This window comes from Anoplolepis gracilipes, chromosome 8 (assembly GCF_047496725.1).
Source record: "Anoplolepis gracilipes chromosome 8, ASM4749672v1, whole genome shotgun sequence".
NCBI lineage: Eukaryota > Metazoa > Arthropoda > Insecta > Hymenoptera > Formicidae > Anoplolepis > Anoplolepis gracilipes.
Window position 1 is genome coordinate 4,268,261 of NC_132977.1, and position 26,419 is coordinate 4,294,679.

At 32.8% G+C, this 26,419-nt stretch overlaps 3 protein-coding genes across 4 annotated transcripts; 1 reads left to right on the forward strand and 2 right to left on the reverse strand.

Moving 5' to 3' along the window:
• Positions 1 to 546: 546 nt before the first annotated feature.
• Gat-a (GABA neurotransmitter transporter-1A) lies at positions 547 to 9,134 on the reverse strand. 2 transcript variants are annotated; one of them, XM_072897877.1, is made up of 9 exons: positions 8,574 to 9,134; positions 5,661 to 5,936; positions 5,141 to 5,441; positions 4,804 to 4,996; positions 4,431 to 4,698; positions 3,675 to 4,049; positions 3,122 to 3,424; positions 2,575 to 2,742; positions 547 to 2,448 (listed from the first exon to the last, which is right to left on the reverse strand). In XM_072897877.1, exons 2-9 carry the CDS (start codon positions 5,814 to 5,816, stop codon positions 2,359 to 2,361), a joined length of 1,854 nt encoding a protein of 617 aa, XP_072753978.1. In that variant the 5' UTR covers positions 5,817 to 5,936; positions 8,574 to 9,134; the 3' UTR covers positions 547 to 2,358. The 2 variants fall into 2 exon arrangements, with proteins under 2 accessions (XP_072753978.1, XP_072753979.1); XM_072897878.1 differs by lacking the exon at positions 8,574 to 9,134 and adding an exon at positions 7,090 to 7,730.
• A 3,301-nt stretch (positions 9,135 to 12,435) lies between these two features.
• LOC140668607 (VWFA and cache domain-containing protein 1) lies at positions 12,436 to 18,165 on the forward strand. Its single transcript, XM_072897775.1, has 9 exons — positions 12,436 to 13,176; positions 13,252 to 13,617; positions 13,723 to 13,896; positions 14,011 to 14,483; positions 14,562 to 14,763; positions 14,861 to 15,107; positions 15,203 to 15,866; positions 15,958 to 16,327; positions 16,406 to 18,165. The coding sequence occupies exons 1-9, from the start codon at positions 12,708 to 12,710 to the stop codon at positions 16,945 to 16,947; spliced, it is 3,507 nt and encodes a 1,168-aa protein (XP_072753876.1). The 5' UTR covers positions 12,436 to 12,707; the 3' UTR covers positions 16,948 to 18,165.
• Positions 18,166 to 18,325: 160 nt separating this feature from the next.
• Positions 18,326 to 22,540, reverse strand: Rpn1 (regulatory particle non-ATPase 1). The gene is made up of 4 exons (XM_072897776.1): positions 22,337 to 22,540; positions 21,236 to 21,966; positions 19,529 to 21,099; positions 18,326 to 19,227 (listed from the first exon to the last, which is right to left on the reverse strand). Exons 1-4 carry the CDS (start codon positions 22,409 to 22,411, stop codon positions 18,926 to 18,928), a joined length of 2,679 nt encoding a protein of 892 aa, XP_072753877.1. The 5' UTR covers positions 22,412 to 22,540; the 3' UTR covers positions 18,326 to 18,925.
• Positions 22,541 to 26,419: the final 3,879 nt, after the last annotated feature.

Here is a 26,419-nt window from a genome sequence, read left to right on the forward strand (position 1 = left end):
ACGATCTGCACACAAATTAAAAATTTTTATCTATGCATGCGAATGTCATGTAACAGAATTAAATATTTTAAATGAATATATATTATATTCTTTCTCTTTTTCTCTCTCCACAATTTAAAACTGAAAAAAATGACAAATAATTAAGATTAATTTCTTAAAGATAAAGGAGATTATATTATATTGATATTAAATAAGCGTGTAAAAAAAGTTGATAAATAAAGATGAAGTTTCTGTTCCCCCTTTTATTACTCTTTTATAAAAAAGTTTTTTTACTATTTTTTGTTTTCTATAATAAACATTCTTTAAATCTCTTTTACAGATTTTTTAAATTTTCTCATGTAGAGACGATTACATATAACATATATGAATAAATAACAGATATAAACTTACGATTTAAAGAAAGAAAAATTCAATAATACAAATCAGAAGGAATAGATTTTGTGAAACTGTGATCATATCTTGAACCATGCAAATATAAAACATAATACAATTATTATGATACATTTGAAATTTATTATTTGTACTATCAGTAAAACAAAATAAAATACAGTAAATCAGGAATCTCATTAATTCTCTAAACAATAAATAATTCCAATACCATATCAATGCTTATTACGAATTTAATTATTGCGCACTAAGTGTTGAATTACGCTGTAAAGTCGAGCGTGTTTTTGAAAAATACATTTTGTAATAAATGTTACTATTATTAATACCTCTGCATATGATATATGTGATAGACTTCACTTAACATTTTATCATATTAATGTTAAGTGAGGCAGGTACCATATACAAATAGCAATAATAATATCGAAATTATATATATATTTTATTTCACTTGGACTATAACTTATTCGTCACGATATTACAACGTCCATCGTGCCGTTGATACTATCCGATATTTTGCTATCGCTACTATTACCTTATCGACGCTGCAGATCTAACGACAGGTACGCGAAATAAATTACATAATACTAATGTATATTTATTAAATAAGAGCGATAATACAACGCGTCTATTTATAATATTTATGGCAGCATAAATATGCGTAATCCCGGAATCATACTCGTTCATCTGCTCGCAATGAACGGCCAGAAATGATCTCGATATACTATCGATACCAAAACCATTTCAAAACGATAAAAAATTCCATCGTACAATGACAATGTTAGTGTCTACATTGTTGTTGCTTACAATTCGTGACAATAACATAACGCGAAAGAAATGCTGTACGCTTGTCTCTGATCATATTAAATTGATATTTAATACAATCTTTGCAAAAAAGACGCAGTCACATTTCGCACGTTGTGACATTAAATGATGCGAAAATATAAGCGTAACAATAAGTGCGAAAACGTCTACAGCTATCGCGATACAAGTTTACTGGATAATGTGATCATTGAGTATTGTTACATGAGAGTTAAGAACCGATAGAACCAGTATCGCTTATTGTTAACACTAATAACAAGTAATTTTTTCTCTATTTATTTATAAACACAATAATTTGGCAAAAAATGTTGTCATAAGAAGTAAAAAATCTAAAAAAAATATTTTTAGAGAGGTTTCAAAATTTTATATTAAAAATAATTTAGAATATAACAATAATCTCTCATATCTAATTAATCCCTTAATAGCTTATTTATAATAAAATCAATTTTAAATAATTTTAGTATCATTCAATGAGGATGCAACTTGATCTGCAAATTCCATTTGATCCCCAATGAGTCCGATGATTCAACCAAATGTCACGAAAATTCGCGAATTTCCTACCATGCAGAAATTAGACGATAATTGCTACGATGACAAATAAATAATTTATGTACAAAGCCAGCGAAGCTTTTTGTCAAGTGGATATGAGGGGATCGAGGGCAGTGTCGGGTATGTTTGTTTGATTGCTGGCTCTCCGCTTCGCGTTGAGTCGCGCTTTAAATGAAAGAGAAGATAGATCTCGACAATCTATCGCGACTGTGCGCGTTGTTTTATAATAACCGTTATCATGGTATCCTATAAAGAGTGAATTAAAAGAAATTGAAAAGAACTTATTCTGTAAAATTATATTTTATATAATCTGCAAAATTAATAATTTTCAATTTAAAAAATGTTTCTGTTATTTTTCATTTTTCTTCATTTTCAACGTGATAGTGTTTTGTACTTTATTCTTTTATAAATATTTAAAAGAATAGTCTTTTAATATTTTTTTCAATTTATTAAAATTTACTTCCTCTATTTCAAAGATTAAAGATTTATTATTTTACAGAATAAATTCCCTTTTTAATTTCTTATAATTTACCTACTCTCTCTTTATGGGATATAATAAACGGCTATATTTTCGTACTAAGCGAATGCCAATCAAAATGAAACTTATAGGGGTGTTAGCTCGACTGGTGGTTGACCCATCTTCGTTCGCAGAGTCGCGACATCATCCTCTATCTGGATCAATAATTTGTATTTCTGCAAGGAAAATCAAATAATAAATCTCTTTTATTATAATGATCTCTCTCCTCTAATATTGACATCTTATTACTATTACTTGTATCATTGTATTTAATGTTTTATTATTATTATTTATTGACTTACTGTCCTATTATCGCCTGGTGTAGTCATCCACGCATAAACCATATATCCGGGTATACAAAGCATGGAAGATAACGCTGTAAACCAACCTAATACATGCGACCACCAGGGGTACTCATAGTCCAAATACTTTATAGGTGTCCATTGAATTAGATTGAAGACAAACACGCCCTAATTTCAATATCGAATATTAGATATAAACTAATTTAAAATAGTTACAAAAAGTAAAATTCACTTAGCATTCAACAAAAAGTAAAATTTTGTTAGGCATCTGCAACCATACATGCGCGAAAAGATCTTTAAATCACGCATATATATATTTCAAAAATTTTTGTTAATATGAAAGAAAATTTACTTCGTTTTAGCCGAAAGAATTTAGATGAATTATAGATGAAAAAAATACAGAAAACATATATCCCATAATCTTTTTTTTTCATTGTACTGTTTTTTGGTTATTTTAAGAAAAATAAATTAGCAAAAATAACGAATTAAATTGAATTAAACCGAAATAAAAAAAGCACAACAAAATAATAATAAATCTTATACTTACAACGCAAATCAGCGGCGTAGTTATCGTCCAGCAAAATTTCCACCACATGAGAGGATAATATCCGATCATATCACGCAGAGCATCATAAAATCTATTTACTCCAAATGCCCAGCTGATCGATATGCACTCGAAGAAGATAAGGAAGAGCAGACAGAAACCCGAGACGGCGTATGAATCGAGGATTTGAAAAACGTACATGCCACCTTGAGAAATGCATGCTAACCCGATGAGATAGGACAAGGCACACACGATGGCGATGAAAATCTCTTTACGGCGACGTAATAATAGAGGCCACTCATCCACCTAAAAAACAGTTGACTAAATAATTGAAACAATATCTTTGTAGACCAAAAAAAGGAATTTTTCTTGAAATGTAATAGTGTAATCAAATATTTGAAACAAATCGTAAACAACAATCAAAGAAAATAGAAAATTACTGATTTTTTAGTTGAAAAATAGAAATTTTTAAATTTTACTAAAAAAGTTATATTTTAAGTTCAGTAAATATATAAATATTAAAATAATGAAAGTGTCACGCTTTTTAAAATGGTACCATAGCTGTGACGAAGCCTTCCATTGTGCAAAATTGGGAATCAAGTCCGATGAGCAGTAACATGAAGAAGAACAGACACGACCAAAGTGGTGCCCCCGGAAGTTGAAGAACCGCTGATGGATAAGCGAGGAAAGCTAGACCCGGTCCAGAAGCAGCCACTTCAGCGACCGGTTTTTGTTGTTCGTGCGCCATAAAACCTACCACTGAGAATATCACGAAACCCGCAAACATACTGGTAGATGAATTGACCGAACAGACAATCAGCGCGTCCTTGTAGACATTGTTGGTAAATTTATTGTAACTGCCAAGGGCTACCAAAGTGCCGAGTCCAAGACCGTACGAAAAAAAAATTTGCGTCACTGCGTCGATCCATACCTGCGAATTTCATTATCTGTTTTCACAAGTTTGCACGTGGAATATTTTTAAAATATTTTCGCTTTAATTTTCAATAATAATACTCTGAAGATATATACTTTTCAAGAATATTTCTTTTTTATTTTTATTTTTTTGTTTTATTTTATTTTGTTTTGTAGAATATTTCTATTTTATTCTCGATCTCATCACATTATCCGTAAATTACTTAAAAAATTATTATTAAAATAAATGTGAATTGATGTGTATTATAAAATCTTAAATTAGTTATATGTTGTTGGATCATATAAATATTGAATTAAGAATTATAGTTAAATAACACATTTATGGAATTATTTCAAACCCAAGAAGCTTAAGAAGTCAGCAACTGAGGAAAAAATTTACCTCAGATTCTCGAAGCTTAGACAAGTTTGGACTGATATAAAATCGAATGCCTTCCATAGCGCCGGGTAGTGTAATGCCACGAATCAAAAGAACAGTGAGCAACACGTATGGGAACAGAGAAGTGAAGTAGACGACTTTGCCGGTCCACTTCACGCCTTTCCAGATGCAAAAGTAGCAGATTATCCATACTAACAATAATGTACCCGCCAATTCCCATCGAATGTGGCCCATATATTCGATACCCTCGCTGATTTCCAACGCTCGACGTCTGAAAGATAAAGATAGTTGTATTTATGTAAGCGCGGCGGTAGAAAAGCGCAAATTATGTGCGTCATGTATTCAGGAGAAAATGAAAAATTGTATTTATACTGACTCCCAGAACTCCTTTACAGGATCCGTAAGCTCCGTCACCGACACGTTTTTGTGATTGACCGTGCACATATTGATAACGCTATTATTCCTGACTGATCCTGAGAACTCGGTCCAGCAAAACAGCGAGCTTCTATCGTAAGGATTCACACAGTTCTTGGTGTTCCAGTAGTTGTTGCAGCTGCCCCAAGGTAACTCTACAGTTATATAACACTTAATAAAGTCTCTTACCCCAACTCTTCATCATTATGAAATAAAAAATTTTTTATTTAAGCTATATTAAAGAACATTTTTGTAATCGCAAAAATTTATAGTGTAGATAAACTTGTCAGTATACTCACCACTGCGCATTGACATGAAGAAGTAGAAAATCGCCCAAGCCAGGATAACAATGTAGTAGACATTCATCCAGCAGGACATAACGGCGGCGGCGTAACCGATACCTTTGAAGAGTGGCGCTATTTTGAAGACTCCGAGGCCGCCTATCGTGAGCATCTGTCCGAGAGCCAGTTCCATGAAAAACATGGGTATACCGGCGAGAAACAGTGTCAAGAAGTACGGGATTAGAAATGCGCCGCCGCCATTTTTATAGCAGAGATACGGAAATCGCCATACGTTGCCAAGACCGATTGCCAGACCGACCTTGAAGAAATAACAAACGTCAAAGCCATGAGCAAGCACAAGGCACACACATACTCAAGTCACATTTATTTCACTCAATGGTAAAGAAATAATTTTATATCTTTAAGACTCGTAAGTTTTCTGGCACATCATCTCTTTATTCGATAGTTATGTTATGATATATGATTTTGTTGAAGTTTGACGTAACGAGTAATATAGTAATATAATAAAATGCATTACCACGCTGAGAATAAAATCCAGCTTGGTGCTCCATGTTCCACGATCCGGCAGAGGTTTGCTTTTGCTGGTCGTTGAGCATGTTAGGTTTAATGCTGTCCTGCCGTTGTCGGGATTTTCTGGATCAGTTACCTCAGGATCGCGCGATGCTTCTGTCATGTTTGTAGAGCACCAATGGTAATTTCAGTGTTCTCTGTTCGTGCACTCACTCCAGCTGATTGTCGACTAGTGTCGTCTCAAATGCGAAAATGATAATGAGACATAACACAGGAGAAGTACCTATAGCAAAACGAAAAATGTACAGTTTACTCAACTTTACGATATAGCTTAAAATAAATTTTAAATACTTAAGAAACAGCAACAAGCAGTTGCAGCCTGGCAGTTGCTGCAACAAGAAATTTGAAAATTTTGACATATTTTAAATCCGTGACATACATAAACATAAAAATTCATGAATATAGAGTAAACAAAATTTCTTTTTACTTTAAAATTATAAAATTATAAAAGTTTATAAAATTGATCAATTTGCTGAAACGTGCTAAATAATTGTAAATAATTATATAAAATATCAAATATTATAATATTCAGCTTTCAAATTACAAATTTTCAACTATCAAAGTTTCCTCATCTTTTCTCTTTTAAAACGTTTCGATCGAGTTCTCATTCTTCGCGAGCTACAGATGTTCCTCTGATTTTTATTGTCTGGAAAATCTGCGGAAAACGATTAGATATTTGGGTCAAAGATAAATGCTCCTAGGTATTGAAAGAAGTGAAAAACTGGCTGATCATTGTGAGCATTAAAGCAGACTACCGAGAGAACAGCCAGCTAAGAATATGCGTTCTTCTATTGGATAATTAGGCTGTATCCGCATTGTGTCTCAATAGTCGTCGGATGTTAAAGTGTCCCGTCTGATACATCAAGATGCTGAAATCAAGTTTAATCGCGCGAAAATCATCAGTCAATAGCTAGAATTAAATATACTTATTATAACCGATTATGATACATATGTAAATTAACATTTATAGTAAAGTTACATATATATATCAATGAAAGATAAATAAAGCTATAATAGTATAACAGTAATAAAACAACAATTAAATTTAGCAAATTTAATTATTTTGATAAATTGCAAAAACAATTTAAAATTAATAGAAATTCACAAAAATTTCTCTCTCTTTTTTTTCTAAAAACATGTTTACATACTAAATTTATATTTATATATTCTTTAAAAATTGTTTATAATATCTTTGTATGAAATTATTCTGCAATAAAAACTTAGGGGAAGAATAATATTACCAATTTTTAGTTAAGCTTGTTTTGAATTGAGGAATTGTTCATATATTAATTAATCTTCTATGCATTTGTAAAAATATATTTAATTTAACGTCTTAAGTTAATAATTAGCTATTAATTAACACTAAAAAAGCATACTTTTAAAATTATCTTCACTCTAATTTATACATATATATCAAACACTTTTCACGAAACGACAGCAAATTACTTGATCGATATTTGATTTAGTTTCAATCGATCGAACTTGCATTAAATGAGGATGTCGCGAGATCAAGCGAGACTTGCGGGGGAGGTCCTGCAAGAAGAGCAGCAAGGTATATTCTCCGTAGGCACGTAGAAGGAGAAGGGTGAGCAGTGGCCATTGGTGCGGCCCGTTAAATACGAATGTCCGGCAGGGGTCCCGTATAATAAATATCGCGATGGTGCATGTTTCCTTGCTCCTCCCTTCCCACCGCCACCCATCTCGGCTCCCTCTTCCTCTTCCACGCTCATAAAAAACAGCTATATTCTAATTAACCGAGGATGTGTCGTTCCGCGTATCGTTGCGATCGGCGTACCGGGATTTTCACGCCGTCGTTCTCGTCGTGAAAATTCTGCCTTGACCAAAAACCCAGATATTTTATTTTAAATATTCCGACACTTCCAATCTTTCGATATTACATACTTCCATATTAATTATTGCGAATGTTTTTCCAAAAGATAGAATTGAAAGACATGAATTGATAAGTCAATCACGAACACGTGGCATCAGAATGTTCGACTTGACAGATTGAAGTATCTTAAAGCACGTGCTTCTCTCTCTCTCTCTCTCTCTCTCTTTCTTTCTCTCTTTTAAGAATACGTCACTTATGTAATTTGACAATCAAATTACATAAGTGACGTGACATCAGAATACTAAATCTAAATATCTTAATTTAAATTAAAAATAATGATTTTTTAGATAACACGTATGCTTTAAAAGTAGCACTACATATATGTACTAAAAAATTGAATGAAATATATTAAATTAATTACTTGTATATTAACCTACGTATGTATATATATTTATATATATATATATATATATATATATATATATATATATATATATAGGTTAATATACAAGTAATTAGTTTAATATATTCCATTCAATTTTTTAGTCTACTTCAGTTATGTTAAAGAATAACTGATTATTATTGCTCATATACTACTTTAAAAAATTAATTTTTATATTATTTGAAATGATGTTAACTTAATCAAAAAAGGGCTTTAAAAGTCGAACGCAAGAAAAAGTTCAAACTTATTTAGACGTTTCGGTCCTTCTTTAGACCATCCTAAGTGATACAAAAATAGTAAAACAGTGAGATCATTTAGTTAAATTTGAATTTTTTTCTTTTAAACTGTGTTTTTATTTACACTCCTACATCTTGCGTTTGACTTTTAAAGCCCTTTTTTGATTAATTTATTTCTGAATTAAGAGCCCATTAGCTTTTATTATTTGAAATTATGCTCCGTAAAAATTCACATATTGCAAACAAAACGAATTGTCATTAATTGTTTAATGCAAAATTTACCGCCATTTTTACTTAAGCTCGATTGAAACTTTTATTCATGCTAAATTTCTTTCCAAAAAATCTACAAACCTTATTAAATCCGGCGATGGAACTTCATGTGAAAGTCATCGGCTTTTTCGAGATAACCACGAGCAAACCGATGCAAGACAATTTGGCGTCACTTTATCGTCGATGAGCGGAATGAGTCTGATTTGTTTTTACACACTGCACTTCTCTCCTGAGCACTCTTGATAGACGTGCGGGATGTAGTTTCGCGCTCGCCGCCGGAGTAGCTGTATCGTATCGTCCCCGATGATCCAACGACGAAAGATCTTCCGTAATCGATGGATCTTCAGCTGACTAACTTTTTTCCGCGGCGAGCGCTCTGATTTCTCCGAAGTCGGTCTCTGCAAAGTCCCAACTATCCGTAAGATCACCCAATCTCGACAGATGATCCGCGGCGATGAAGTCGCGATCACTCGTGATCGTCTACCGCGAATATACTGTGACTGAGGAAGCACAACGCGTGTACTCAGGGGGCAGAGAGGGAGAGAGAAAGAGAGAAAGAGACGAGCGATTCCCTGCGTTGCATGCGCGAGTGTTGTCCGCGGGATACTGTGCGTAATCGGTCTGCGATCGGTCCAGTCTTCCGTACGCGTCGCGCCAGCCGGCAGTGACTGAAATCGTCGTGCAGGAAGAAAATCCAGGAGGGGGGTTCCCCCTTTTTTCTTTTCCATTGCCCGTGATCTACGCCACCCGCACCGCCCTTATGCCCTCCGTCACCCCGTCGCGACGAAACGTTATCTGGTGGTTAGGTGAGATCGAATGAGCGAGAAAGAGAAAGAGCCCTGGTGGCAAAAGAGACAAAAGATGACGGTGGAGAAGAAAGGGGGTCATACACCAAGATCGCAACAGTATATCATCATCAAGTTGACATCTATGTCCTCCCTCTATCTCTCCAACCCTCTTTCTCTCTCTCTCTCTCTTCCTTCTGTACATTCGCAATTGCATTTTTTGCCTCTTCCTCTTCTAGTTTCGTATTTCTGCTCCTGCGAAATCTTATACCTCAATTTCTTCGTACAGACAGCCAATTTACCTCATCTTGTACGAATTTTCCTACGTGCGTGTGCGTGCCCTTTTCCATGTCCATGGGCTTTAATCCATATCGGATATATGATTTAACGCTTTCGAAATTCAAGATTGATCCATGAGATTCAGAATTATAATAGTCCAGAGGTAAGATTTTTCGTAAGACCATAATTCTTTTTAGATTTTTAACCATGTACGTACATATTATTTCAATACTCCAAAATCTGAAATAATAATGATTAACACTTTTTTGTGAAAAGTAATTTGTTATTATTTTAAATAAAAATAAAATGTTATTAATGATTTTTCTAAAAAAATTTTCTCGATCATAATATCGCTCCCTTATGTCACGTGCAAATTTTCCGATTTAATTTAGAACAAAGATTCTATGCTGTAGAAATGCAAATGCAATGATAAGTAAAATCAATAGCAAATAGTAAAATAATAATAAATTACATCAAACTTAAGGCATCAAATTGACGAAAATAATAAATATTTTTATGTAATAATCAGAACAAATTAAATTTTCAAATTTCAATAACTCAAACTTACAAAATCGTATAGTCGTGATTTTAAGATATAATAAGGACGACGATATATATAATTATTATTTAATTATAACAATAATCAGCGATTTAACTTCAAATTAAGATTGATTGCGTTTTTGACAGAAAGATGGAAAAAATTTAAGTATTTTAAAATATTTTTCGCGCCCTTACTGCATTTCTTATAATGATGGGCCAAAATATTTAAGAATATATCGTGTAATCAATGAAACGAATACCGAATGTCTCTCGACCATTAACTTGAATACCTAAGTGCTATCAACGTAAAAACAAAATGCTGTGCATTTATTATGCAATTACAGCGAATTTTTTTCCATTAACGTCGCATTACTAATTTCTCGTCACATTAATATGTCACATATATATGTGAGTTATCTGCGATTAGTAGTTAAAGATTAAAAGTCTTCTATTTCATTATCATTCCCTCATTATCTGATTTCCGTTATTAACATTATTTCACTGTCGTCTTATAGGATTTGTTGATAAAGATTTTTAAAAGGATTTAAGCAAGCACAAAAATTGATTAAAACGGCATTAATGCAAAAGTTTCGGCTAATGAAAAAAAAAAAAAACCGACGAATGTGCATTTCGGCAACGAACTGTCGCACGTTTTTCCCGCCATGGGCGATTTCCGAACATTTCCGATGAAACGAAATGGCGATAAAGTAGGTGAGCAAGACTAGGAAGCTGGTATATCCGGAGGGTTCACGTGACACCGATCCGTCCCCGCATCCGTTCTAGGTACAGTCCGTTGTATAGGTCATGAGGAGAAGCTCCGGATTGATAACGCAGAGCCGTAAAACGCTTTGCGTTACAAGCGAACTTTTTCGGTTCGTGATGTCGAGATCGATATCAAGGAAATCGTAACCATAATCGTCCAATCTCATCTAATCCACTCGCTCCACTTCTATCTGTAAAATATCCAATTTGTCAGAATTATTTGCCAATGTTTTCGCGTCTAAAGTTTCGCAAATGAATTGGATAATTGAATAAATGTTGTTTATGTTGTTTCCTATCGCTAGCGATTTTTTTTGCGCTGTTTCGAATGCGCCAGCCTCGAATCGCGATATTTCGCAAATAACAATATGTTTTTTGTATCGCGCGACGTGATTGCTTGATGACATTAGGCACCCGAAGAGGGGAGCATCCCAAATGACAAGAGGATGTGCGGAAAGTGGCGCGGGAACCACGCCGCTTACCATCTTGCTGCTTAGAATTTTCACGGGGACGCGCATGTTCTGATTTTTTGAAAATCGCAATTTACAATATCGGACCGTAAAAATTTCGAAAAATGTGTATTATATATATATATATATATATATATATATATATATATATAGAAAAAAATAGCAAATTGAAACAAACATAATTTTGCACGAATTTATTTTTTACAAATTTTTCTTTAATTTTGACGATATATATAGATATACAATTCATTTATTCGCCAACGAAAATTTTCACGTTATAAATGTTCCTTGAAATTGCGCTTGATAATAATAATGATATTTAATAAAGAGTATACTAGACTTGCGAAAAAGACGAATAAAAGCAGCAGTAATAAAGCCGATAAAGATTTCAATTATTTAATGTCAAATCAACTCATCGATATATTGAGCTCTGACAATGTTCGGATACGCGTATCATTGATACATTGTATCGATGAATTGACTATAATAAGTAATTTATTGATGATGTTTCATGCGTCAAGCTGTACTTGTAATAAATAAGAACTCTCAATTTTATTGCCTATGAGATAGGATCGTTTATAGCTAATATTAATTAAAGTTTGAACTACGTATATGCAAGTGAAAATTTCTGTTATTTTTTGCATAGCAGAGGAATATAGCACGTATTTTCTGATATACACTTGTAAATGTTATGTCCGTGTGAAAAATATATTTAAACTAGATTTGTATCTAAAGTAATCTAGAACAAAACGTATGCCATCTGATAAAAGACTATGTAAAACCGAATATATTATTCTAGAAATTGACAGTTATTTTTTTATCCATGGCTTTTCTTTTCAACAACTATTGTGATTTAATATATAAATAATATTCTCTTATTATATGAATACTTACAATTAGACATATTATATATTTCAATAATAAATAAAATACGATTTTTGTACGCATGCAACAGATGCAGAACATTTACTCAAGATGGCGGCCCAGAATGGAATAAACAAAAATAAAAAAATATATAACACAAAAGTTGAGTGATGTCGCTTCTGCAGGTAAGAGACAAAACTTCTTGTTCATAAGCTTTGTTTCACAAACTACAGATGGCGTTAGTTGCGAATTAGTTTGGCCGAAACATGACGCTCACCGAAATTACGGTACTCGATGCTTCGTAGTCTCATTATCGTACAAAAATTGAAAGATTGTTGGCGTCTTCGAGCACGTTTTCTCGTAAAACCGGTAAATAAATCTCGTGCGTTTCGAAGTAACCCGGTCACGCGACGTTTGAAATGTTTGACGATGCAGATATGAACTGTCATCGTCACGCGACAAATTCGTGAGGTTATGAAATTACAACGCGCCGCTAAAATAGCTGCAATTCCGTCAGAATGGCTGTAAACAAGATTTTGTATCTAGCCTTGCCGATAATACTGACATATTTTTATGTAGCCGCTAACGAAGTCATCAATGCTACCGTCAAGTGCCAATCTGGCAGATCGCTGCGCAAACAGGTGTCAGTGGAACCCTTGAACGGCATGTGTTTACGAGATGTCGTGGTATACTTGTCAAAGAAACTGCAATCCATCGTTGACGAGGAACTTGGTGTGTCCTCGTTCCAGGATAAAATCGACAAGATGGAATACGCAAACATCTCCAGCAACCTGGACGCGAGACTGAATGCATTAGTTGATAAGTTTAATAATAAATTAAGAACGCACATCGATGTCCTCAAGCAGGGCTACAACGCCATATATTCCATCCTGTCGAAGGAAATTCGTACTATTTATTCTAGTCAAACGGTTGATCTGGACATGATGCAAAACAGAGTTTCAGATATATGTAGTGAGATTATAACAGGTATTCTATATCAAGCGATACATCTATCATGTTTTATCCAGATTTATACTTATATATTATTGATTTTGATTATAGAATTTGCAACAAAATTAAGAGGTCAAGAATGGAAAAACTTGCATGTACTACCTATAAGCCAACCAAGTATGATATGTGGACCACCCATATTGGCTCACATTATTGGATCACTTTTATTATCTCAATACTGTCCTGAAAAGAATGTTATTTTACTTTTGGAGCATGGCATATTTATGTCTGAATCTGATCTCGTTTTGGCTCAAATAGCAGCCAAAACTGTTATAGATATGCTTTCTGAAACAGATAATGTTACTGTTATTGGTCTTGCTAATACTGCTCCCTTATTTTGCAAAGATAGCTTGTTGAAAGCAACAGATATTAATAAATTTCAACTAGCTCGTTATGTTGATAGTTTAAATAGAACAGGTAATTAGAAGTCAGATTTTATTTAGAAATTACATTGTATATATGAGATATATATTGTTTTTAAATTTTTAATGTATATTATTTAAAGTTTTTAATTTTTTTCAGATTCAAATCAGACAACAATGATTGATTTTAGAAAATTAACACAGAATTTAAGGCATGAAGTAGTTATTATACATTTGACTAACAAATTAAAAGATACGTCAAATGTGCAAAAAATATTTGAAATAATTTCGGAAAGACTTAAAACTTATTTGAAAACTATACTTATTCTTTCAGGTAAGTTATTTTTTATATTTACTTTACTTTAATTATACAAAAAATTTTTTTATAATATAAAATAAAATATACAATTATATGATATAAAATTTATATATCACCATTTATTTTTAGACCAACAATCACACGTCAGTGTCAAACAGCCTTTAAACAATGATGTTATTATTCTTCCAACGCAAAATATTCTTGGATATGAAATAGGAAAACTATTTTCTTGTTTACAATGTTCTGATTATCATAAGAAAGATTTTTATATATCAGATCCATATTTTGATCTATATAGCAAGACAATGACATTATCTATTGGACAGATTACAAGTACTGCGCTACTATCCTTAGATGTAAAATTATGTGATTTCCTTGATGATATAACGTATTTTAACGCTGGTCCAAACATATACGTTATATTCTTCGACAATAAAGGTGTGGTTTGGATGCATAAAAATTTTCCCAGGATTGAGACAATAATTGAACAACCACTTAAAGTACATTTGCAAGATATTGAAAATATAGATAATTGGACAGTAATGAAAATGATAAATGAGACTCAAGGAGTGATAAATGTGAAAACAAAATTAGACGAGCAGGTAAGGAAAAACACTTATGTACAAATTTTAAAATACACGAGTAAGATACAGGAAATTATTTTTTGATGCATGACACAGAAACGGTACCGATGGAAACACTTACATTATGATGACTTAATAATATGTCTGGTATCCACGACTGAAGAGGGAGTATTGCCTGTTGCGAGAACTGTGTCTTCACTGCCTACAAACATATTACATCATCGCCTTGATCTTATGCTTCAAACTGTCGTTGATAAAGATACACTCTGCACTTATAGAAACAGGATTGTAACTTTATGTAAGAAAATATATAATAAAATTTCTCATTTTAATTGCTAATTATTTATAAAATCTTAAGAGATATTTAAAATCTTATATATTTTATATTTTTTTAGCAACGGGAGTAGTTTATTTATCACCGTGGTGTTTTCAATCTCCAATGGAACAACTAGAATTATTAGAAACTGGTTCAGCTATGACTGTACAAAGCTATATGGCATACATAAAGGATTTAACAGGTCTTTTAGCTAATCCGGGTTTACATCCATCTGTAAAACCGGATGTAGCAACCTTAGCACAAGTTTTAGAACATTTCAAAAAGCAACATATTGAGGGTTCGTTAAATAAATTTGTAATAAGAAGGTAATTGTATAATAATACAATTAATATAAATAATTAGAATTTTATTAGATTATTATTAATAACTTATAGTATTTTAATATATTGATTTATTTTAGATATGCTGTGAGTACAGTTAGTGGTGTGTTGGAGATATTTCCAGGAATGGTATTGGATTCTGGTTTTGATCCCAAAAGGCGAATGTGGTATGGAAAAGCATTAGAATATCCTGATAAGATAATTTTGACTCCACCTTACTTAGATGCAGGTGGATCAGGCTATGTAGTCACTCTAAGCCAAGTTGTTAAATATTCCGTGGGAAATAAAAGTAAAGATTATGTCATTGCTGTTCTATCTATGGATGTTACAATAAGTTACATTATGAGACTGCTAGTAGAGATGTTTCCATTTTGTTACGATGCAACTGTAAAATGTTTCTTAATGGATGACAAAGGCTACTTGGTGTCACATCCGACATTGTTGGAGGCAACGGGCAAGATTGAGCAACAACATTTAACGCATAAGGAACTTTTAGTAGCCAACGACATATTGAATCACGGGCTGTTTGTGAAAAAAAAATCATGTGCCAATCACTTGGAGGGCATTGTGCAAAGATACTATCAATTTAATATGTCACTCGACGATGTACTCACTAATATAGCACATGGCGAGCATTGTGTTAGATATCAGGTAGCTGCCGTACCAGGCACTAATGTATTTCTTGGAGTTGTCAATGTGACGACTCAGTGCAATCTACTTAGAGCTTTTTGTCCATGCAGTACGGTAAGTTCATATTAATTGTATTTTATTTTCAATTTTAAAATATTTTTATATTTATTTCATATATATACATCTTTTTTGTTAAATATTATAGATGGATCATTCGTGTCTAAACTGCAAAAGTATGGAACAAACTGGTTGCGAATGTCCTTGCGAATGCTCCTTGTATTCTTCTAGCTGTACACAACAAAGTATCAATAATTTAAATTCTTGTTCACCTTTATATGAGCAAGGCTCGAGCTTACAGACTCCGTGGATACAGCCGACGAATTTGAAATCATGTCCATCTGTCGACTGCAAATCATACACGACAGAAAGAGAATGCTTAGGTGTTGCGGATTGTCAATGGTGTCACATCGATACAGATGGAGAGACATCTTTGCAACAACCATTTTGCTCCGACATGTCCATATGTTTCAAGGGTATCTTCGGATCTTTGATACCCTACAGTGATGGCACTTACAGTAAATTCGCTTTTTTCTTTTTTTGTAATATTTATTGATTTCTATTAGATATTATATAATAAAGTTATACTTTTCCAGATTCACACTCAACAGATGAAGTCGTGATAGGAGAGTGGCCATCGGTCGGTCTGGTAGCTGGTGGAGTTCTTGCATTAGTATTGATTTTAAGCGTCATTCTGTTTTGCTATAGACTTCGATCGGTAAATTCAGGTGTGGAGCATCAATGTTTACATCTTCATACCTCGCCCGACACGTTGCGCATGACGCATCTCGAGGGTGATCTGGAGCCAGCGGAATTGGATCAAACCAAAAGCAATTTGGATTCTCTTGTGAGAGATAATCTCGCGCCCATATCACCGTACAGAGTTTCTACTAATTACAGAAGACCACCTGGTGGAGATAGCGATCATGGGTATAGCACGATGACGCCACACGATGATTCCGAACAGCAGACGTTTGCCTCTGAACCTCTGTTAGTCGTCGACAATAACATCGAGCCAGATTTGACGAGACAGTCCGGCATCGGAAGTCTGCCTTCTCCTACAACATATTTGGGATCGCCGCATCACGTTTTAGCGCCTGTGACTGTCCATCGCGATATGGAAACAAACTACTGTTAGTAAAACGATTGCCATTACCATTTATTTGAAAAAGTAAGATAAACAAAACGTCCTTAAAATGTTGTAAGAAACATCACGTTTTTTGCAAATATGACCTCAGTAATGTATAGCAATTAATTTTATTTGCAATTTTTAATACGGGAGATATAAAACCGTTATATATTGCAGCTGCAAAAGAACAGTATTTATTATTATTAAACTGGCAGCAAAGTTTTTATTATCAAAATGACAATAAGTACGAATTTTTGAATGACTGACGAGCTTACACATATAATTTTTATAAACTGTCTCTATTGATAGTAAAACCTTCTATATATAAGCGCTAATAATAAATTGATAGGTTGTACGAGTTTATTTTATATATGAAATAATTTAGATGACTAGTACATTGTATAAGAGACTTAATTTAGGGTATAAATTTAGAAATGGATATAAAAAGAGCAATAGTGAATTATTTATATATAATTCTGATTATAGAACAGTTTAGAATTTTATAAAAGTATACTTTATTCACACAAATAATATTATAGTTTCCCAAGTAGAATATTTTTATGTGACAAAGTTAACAAAGTATTTTTAATAGTATATTCAGATAGGTGCTATATATTCCTAATTATATGCAAGATAAGAAATTAAAAATCTTGCAGAATTGTTATCGTTGACAAATAACTGATATGAAAAGTGCTAACAAATAATTTGTCATAAAATGGTAAATCTTAGCTCACTTGTTTGAAGTACTATCATCATGCTGCGATTGTATCTCGCAAGACAGTTAATTTTATATAAAAAAATAAGACTAAAATAACTGAAAATTGATTTCTTTTTAAATATTTCTTTTCAGTCAGTTTACAATATTATATTATGAATTTATAAATAGGTATATAATTTTCTGATTTTTCTTTTTTTTTAGAAATATCAATTTTTCTCTCTTTATTTTAATCTATATAGTGTACTTATTATCACGGTTTAAATAAATAACAGTGCCAAAACGTGATAAAACTTTGTATACTGTGCAGAATAATATTAGAAAGCTGTACATATAGAATCTATAACATCATCTCTATTGTTACTTTATTGTGTTCTTATATGAGATTATTTAAGCATTTCTCTTGAAATCATTATTTTATCATTACACAAATCATATATATATATATAAAACAAAATTATAAAATTTTGAAAATATCAATGAATAAATTATAACAGTTTTTATTAATACAAGGCTATCAAAACAGTGGAATTTTATAATAGTTACATTTTTAAAATGTAAAAATATTTTTCTTTTGCATTAGAAATATTATTGAAACTAAATACGCAATCGCGATCAAAAGAAAAGTTACATTATATCATAGTAACTATAGTACAAGCTTTTACAAAAGTATTATTTAAAGTTTTACAATTATAGTACTTTATTGACATAGTACGATACACTCTCGTTCATATGTGCGATAATATACACACATTTTAATAGACTAACATGATCGTAATACAGACTTTCCATTTCTATGGTTTTTAAGTTAAGAGGACAGAGCGGTAAAATATAGAAAACATTTAGATGTAATTTATATATGTGTATGTATATATGCTATCTTGAATGGTACTTACTTTAGGAAAGCAAACTAACGTCTGCTAATGTTTTATTATCGCTAAGAATATAATGTGAAATACCGTTTCGTATTGATTTTTTATGATGTATACTCTGCATACAAAATTCGAGCGAGATTTTATACATTATATATATATATATATATATCAGTATTTTTTATCATTAAAACCAATATTTTATTAAATATAAGAAATAATATTTTTCCCTTTCTGCAAAACATGAAAAAAATGTGATCTTGGTATTCTACAGAAAGAGAGCAATACATAGAGAAATGTTGCGATTTTTCACATATGCAAAGTGAATAATAACACACTTTATTATACTCTGCCTTACAAGTAAATACGAAGCGTACTGATGATTAAAAAAATATTACGACTAGGGTATAAAATCTGGATTTTTTCTTAAAATTATGAAACCCTCCATGATCGGTGTTAACGGTATATACTCTTCAGTTGCAAGTTCTGCTCTCTCGCCATATGCCAACAATACCGGAGTGGTATGCGTTTGGAAGCCTGTGATAGTTTTCGGTTTGCCCGCTTGACCGACGACGTCGACGGCAAGACCGACTCTCACTGGTACGGCTAACGGATTTAGGTCCTCATCAAATGTCACCAACATTCTGGGCTGCATCGCAGCAGCCAGCGTATATAGGAGATAATGTGAGCGTCCCAGGATAACTGAAAAAATATTTATGACGTTAATTAGCAATAAGGCGAATCACATTACATCAAAGAAGTTTGCTTTTTATAATAAAAGAATCAAAATAAGAATATTAAGACTTTTGAAAATTACTCTGCTTGACTGTAATATAATATAAAAGGAAAAGATTAAAATTTATTATAAATTTCTATATTTCAAGAATTGATTATAAAAGATACTTCTTATAATTATTTGTTTGAAAATGTATGTGCATTAAAATGCAAATAGTAAATAATATTTCTATATCCTTTACATCGTGAATATAATATATATACTCACTGTTTTTCACGTCCAAAAACCCAATCAGTGTCGATAGAAGACCGGCGAGAGCAACAGGGCTGAGCAGCTGCCTGTCGCTGTGATAAGGAGACAGGGTAAGCGTACCCTTACCTAGATGTGTCAAACCTTGCGCGATGCGCACCATGAAGAGATTATTGGGATCCTTCGCATGGAACTGAGCCAATTGCCTTAACATAGCAGCCAATCGTGCATTATTTGTACCGGCACCAACCAGGCCCATAGCGAATATCGCGTTGTGCGCCACCTCAGGGTCGCTGTCGTGTGAGAACTTGGACAACGTGTCTAGGATATTTAATTTCGGATTCGACACCGAGATGAGACCTAGGGCGAGAGGCACCGAACGGCGAATCACAGGCTCGCAATAACGTAACAGGTGACCGAAGGTCCTGTACGCCATCTCGGCACCGATTTCCTCTCCCATAGCGATTAAGGCAATGCCGAGAACGGCAATAGCCTGTTTAGAACTGAGATCTTTCTCCTTATCCTCTTTCTTCTCTTCCTTCTTCTCTTTGTCTTTGCGTTCATTTTTTTCCTCCTTCTCGTTGCTCGGTTCGTAATGCTCCGAACAAATGTGCAACAGGTGTTGGATCTTGAGGACATTTCCCGTGCCGGCGTACGCGCACACTTCCACCAACGTCGTCGACATTGACCTGAACGGCTCGTGAACGATCTCCAGAGCTGCTATGATCGCTTCTGCAGCCTCTTGCTTTCCTAGAAAACATAATCCCAAACCGAGCGCCAGGAATCGCGCGTACGTGTCTTTGAGATCGGACTCCGATTTGTCCATCAATGTGTGCATGATCGCTGTGGTGACATAAGCGTTGCAGGAGCCAGCGGCGACCATTCCTAATGCCAGACCGGTCATACCTAGTACTTCCCAACTCGATTTCGTGTCACTGAGGACTGGCGTCAGCAGGCCTAGTACGGCTTCCCGGTTAGAGCCAGCGTACGCAATACCGAGACCGACGATGGCGCCAATACGCATAGTGTTGCTACTGTGCAACACGTAATCAGATAGCAAAGCCAAGGCGGGATCGCACTCGTTTCTCACGCCGCAATTGACAATGCCACAAGCTAGTAGAGCACCGGACTTGATATAGTCTTCCGATGAATACAGATACTTGTCGATTGGAGTGAGACCGCCGTCGACATCCCATAACAGGATTAGACCTAGGGAGGCGGTCGCGCTTAGCATGCCGTGTTCTTTATTCTTGTAGAGCCACTTATTACCATCCTCAATTAATAGTTTGTCGTGACCAAACGCAGCATTCACGAAACCGTTGACGAAACTCGCCGCGAGATTCTGTCGCGCCGAGTCAACCTGACCACCGCCGAACGGCGGTCTTGAATTCTCTAGGTGGGATTTGTAGACGTCCTCAGGTGTCTTGGGTTCCATTATGTCCAACTCTCGTGCCAAGTTTAGGAAGTGATTGTTTAAGTGGGAATTAGACATTATTTCGAACAGATCATCGTCTTCTACTGTAGCTTCATGTAACTCCAGAAAGATCTGCTGACGACCCAACATAAAGGCCAACTGCTTTTGCACAGAACTGAAAAATGTATGTTGACTTTTTAATTTCTTTCTAGAAAATCGACTATAATTGATTATCAATTAAGTTTTTTTTTTTTAGATAAAACTGCTTAAAAATATTCTAAATAAATAATTCTTTAAAAGATTATACTTACAGATCCCTACAATTCGTGAAGATTGATTCAATAAGAGGTAAATCATTCAATTGCATTGCCAGCCTAATTGCTTGTGGATATTGTCCAAATTTTCGATATAATTTACAAGCGACATGAAGAAGAGTGCTGTTCTCTGGATCAGCTACATATGGTACGCAGCTTGTAAGATAAAGACATACTCGTTGATATGCACTTTCGTCGACATATTGCTCTAGCAGATCAAGTTTTTCAATCTCCATTAATAGGTCACATGCTTCCGTTTCCGCGTTGTGTGCCATGTTATAGGGGACAATCTCATGCACCAGAGCAATCAGTTTCTTGTTCGTCTCCTCGACATTCTCACCCGTGACTTCGTCCCATTCTCCTGCCAATTCTCCTGATAAATGTCTAACATACTCATGTCCCCATTCGCCAATCGCCAATGCCGAGCCTGTAAGTCTATACTTCAAACACTCTCGACCTTCACCCATGGTCATTGCCAGGACTGAAATAATGTCGGAGCATAATTCTTTACATTTGACATTAGTCATTTTCTCATAGATATTTTTCATAGTATCGTAATGAGGTCGCATAAATTTCAGTGGCTTTGGAACACTTGTCATTGATGTTGTTGACGCACGAATATGTGACCGCAAAGATTCTAGGGCAGGATGATATAGTTTGGTATTGGCATCTTGCAAACGCTCCACAAGCAGAGTTAATTCTTCCTGTAGAAGTTTATCTTCCTCTGACTGAAAAATATAAACAAATTTCCAATACACGCATACCTTATCATTTTTTTTTTTTTACATCAGAATATTAGTTGAAATATTTTTTTAATTAGAATATCTCAATCATAATTCTTTAATTCAATTTTAATTTTTTTTAGATAAGGAGAAATTATCATAGAGAAAAAAAATTACAAGATAAATGCACAGTAAACTGTAATTTAATAAGATAAATAACAAAAGATAATTTCTTATAAATAAAGTAAATTACAAGAAAAGCAGAACTTGTTTTATTTCGTATCGATAAATTACATTTTATATATATATATATATACAGATTTAATTAATATATTGTTGTAAAATCCGAAATACTTTTCTCATAGGTTACTCTTACCAAATCATTTTTATCGTCTTCTTTCCCATTCTTTACATCTTTGATCGGTTTCGTTTCTGCCTTCGTTTCCGGCATTTTTTAGTTGAGCTATTTTCGAAACAAATACACAAAGTGAAAACACAATTCTTTCTTCGATCATTCACAGTTTCAAGTTTCAGGTTAGAATAGAATACTCAAGACGTTTTGCGAGTCACCATCATGGACACGCAACATAGATGAACGATTACATATTCGTTAAGCCGCGTTCATAAACACTGTGTAATTATAATTGGACGCCGTAGCATAATATATATAAAATATATGTAATATTTACAACAATTATTTTTATAAATATTTTTATAATTTTAGATTTAACAGATCATAAAGATTTATTAAGTACCCTAGCAAATATTTGAGAAATATTTACAAAACATTATTACAACAATTTATTTTTTTATTTGTTATAAATATTATATAAACTATGTAATCTATACATTTTAACAATATATCAAATATACAAGTTGATGATTTTTTTTTTCTCTTAATGTATATAAAATATTATATACATAATATAAAAAGAAATAAATATTAAATGATTTTAAATCCTCGCGCCAAATTGTTGAGAACTGCTCCGCGATTTTCATTAGATTTGAGTCATAGACATATAAAATAGACTGAGCATTGCATAGCCAAGCGCGCGCCCGGTTTAAAGAGAGAGAGAGAGAAATACTACACTTGAGTATTAAATACTGGCCAATCACAGCCATTCCATTCTTTAAAAGACTGGCTATGATTGGTTAGTATATAGTACTTAGTCCGCGTATCAAATGCTCTGTAAACTAAAAGCTACTGATTGCTACATTTATTTCGCTCCGAATTGAAACCAGATTGAAGCGTTCGATGGAAACTAGACCAATGAGATCAATATTAAATTATTTAATTTTATGTTATAAAGTATTTGTATATATATATATATATATATATATATATATATATATATATATATACACACACATATGTATAAATTATATATTTGTATATATATATTATATAAATTATATATATTAATTTACAAATAATATATATATATACTTCATAATAATAATAATATAGAAAAAGTATTTGATATTTAATGTTTTTTATTATCTGAATAAGAAAATATTAGCTAGAAACTCATACTAGATAAAATAATTTCTTTAGCTTACCTTCTTTTTATTTGCATTATCGAAGTATTATCTCCCTCTTTCCATTTTGTTTTAAATAAGAGAAGAGAGTATATTTTGCTCTACAAATTATTCTTTAAGATAATATTAACGAGTTTAATACACATTTATTAAACACATATATTAAATTTTAAAATAATCACTTTTATGCATAATCTTTTAGTTATAAGTAACAAATAATGCATTACGATTTTTTGCTTCTTCTCTATTTACATACAAGAAATAAACTCGCGAAAATTTCTTTAAAGTCAAGAAATATTGTTTTTTCTCTCATATATATTTTACAAAAAAATGTTTCTCTTTTACACATCATTTTGTACATCCATATCCGTCAAGAGTTTAGTCATTAAATTGAGTAAAAAGTCATAGATATTTCCAATATACATGTGCGTATGTAGATGTGTATGTGTATATATATATGTGTTTGTTATTTTTCACTCGATTTTTTTATATAACAAGAGGATGGATGCGTTATGAAATATCGGCAGAAGAAAAAGGTAACAGCAAAAGGTGAAGATGCTTTTGTTTATTATTAACCTTATGTAATATCGTTTCAAATTTTCAATTACATTATTATATATATAATAATAATTATAATAATCATATATCATAATAATGTTATGACAATGTATACACGTTAGATACAAGTTCATTTTCCTTCATCCGGTATAGAGTTTTTGTTAATTATTTTTTTTCATCTTAATAAATCGGTTTTTTGTTTCTTCCTCTCTCTCTCTCTCTCTCTCTCTCTCTCTCTCTCTTTCTTTCTTTCTTTCTTTCTCACGCACACGCATACAAACGTACGTACGTATCCACATATACACATTATTTTCTTTCGTTCTTTGCGTTCATTCTCTATATTCTTTTTTTGTCCCGATTATGGTGCATGACATCGCGCCAAACGAGACATCATCAAGACATCACATTACCCCTCTCATACTTAATTCTCAAAGGACGCTCGCACATCGCCTCTCAGGCGCATCAGTCATATTATAGTTATATTTGTTTCTGAACACAATGCTTTTACACATGACGTTAGGAAACTTAAGTTACTTTACTTCCCCGCCGCGACAACATGTTCCAATGATCCTGGAATTAAAATTCGCAAGCGCGAGTTTTACAAACGGACTTTTATAAAGAACCGCTCGTATGTATACACACACACATATGTGTATATATATATATATATATATATATATATATATATACATATACATATATCTATCGCATTAGATATAAATATGAAATTTTACAAAATATTAAAACATATAAAATTGTCGAAAAAAATAATAAATACAAAAGAAAGATTTATGATACAGATTCGTAATAATTAACAAATAAATGCCATGTAGTAATTGAAAATTAAGAAACGAATCAGTTTATTGCCCAATTTATGCGTTGGAATTGTAAAAAATTATTTAATGTACTGGCTGCGTCCAAACTTGTGGTCCACAACAGATTGTACCACAATTTTGAATGCACCTTATTTATAGAGAAGTTTATATAAAAGAATAATAAATCTATATATATTATGTGAAAAAACAGACACGTATATAACGTATTAATATATGTACATATATATATATATATATATATATATATATATATATATATATATATATACATAAATAATAAATATATAAAAAATAAGAAATGCATTTTTTTATATTTCGAAATTATGAATCGACGAACGCGAAGAGAAACGTACAAGTAAAATAAAATTTGAAAAAATTACATCCGGTTAAGAAAATTCGTCGATAAATCCCATTATTAATTATCCAATGAATTATTCAAATAATTAACACATAGCATGTGCAAAAGTATATATCGTATATATATGTCTAGACTAACAATAAAATATGTAATCAAAACATATTAATCGATATATACCGTTTTTTCTTTCATCATTCTGATCTTAATAATTTCTTTCACGTGAAATAAATAAATAAATAAATAAATAAATATATATATATATATATATATATATATATGTATATGTATTATATGTATGTGTATATTTGAAATGCAGCGAAATAAATCATTTGGAACATGAATCGCAGCTAGCTCTTACGTTATTAAATGTATACATCTCTGTTGTCTGCTAATTGGCTTAAATACTTTGCATTTTTGCGACAGTTGTTGAGTGAACAAATTCCAAGAGACAGTGATTCTCGAAAAATAAGACGCGCATATGTCGGAAAAAGCAAAAGGAATCCTAAGGGAAGTTTTTTTTTTCGTTCTGCTCCATCGCGGGCCCTTTCATTTCCATATTGGGAGACTACTAAATATACGTTTAAAACGCATTTCGTCGCGTTTACGTGGCAAATAAGGATCCTCTATTATTCGCACAGCCACGTTCGGCACGCTCGTTTACGTTTCGCTTCGATTTAATATTTTACAGATTTTTCTAACTTGCTTCTGTCCGAAATATTCTATTCTCCGAGAATCCTACCGTGGCCTCTCTCTTTGCGCATTATGCAAAAAAAATTGTTTCTAAATTTATCCGCCTGGATGACGTCGTTTAATCGCGCTAAAAGTCTCGTTACACTTAATCAATCACTTTGTTTCTCTATACAGATGTGTAAAAAAAAAGAAAACAATTATTTTCAATTAAAAATCAACAATTGCCCAAAACACACAAGAGCTATGCATTTAATGAACACTGTGCCCAGGAGTCCGTCGTGGAAATTGTGCATGTCCTTGATCCGGCTAAAGAAAAGAGATTAGTGATATATCGCCCTTGGTATGTGTATGTATGTGTGTGTATATATATATATATATATATATATATATATATATATATATATATATACATACACACACACACACACACATACACGAATCATCCGATATGAAGGATCGGATGTCCTGTCACGAAGCA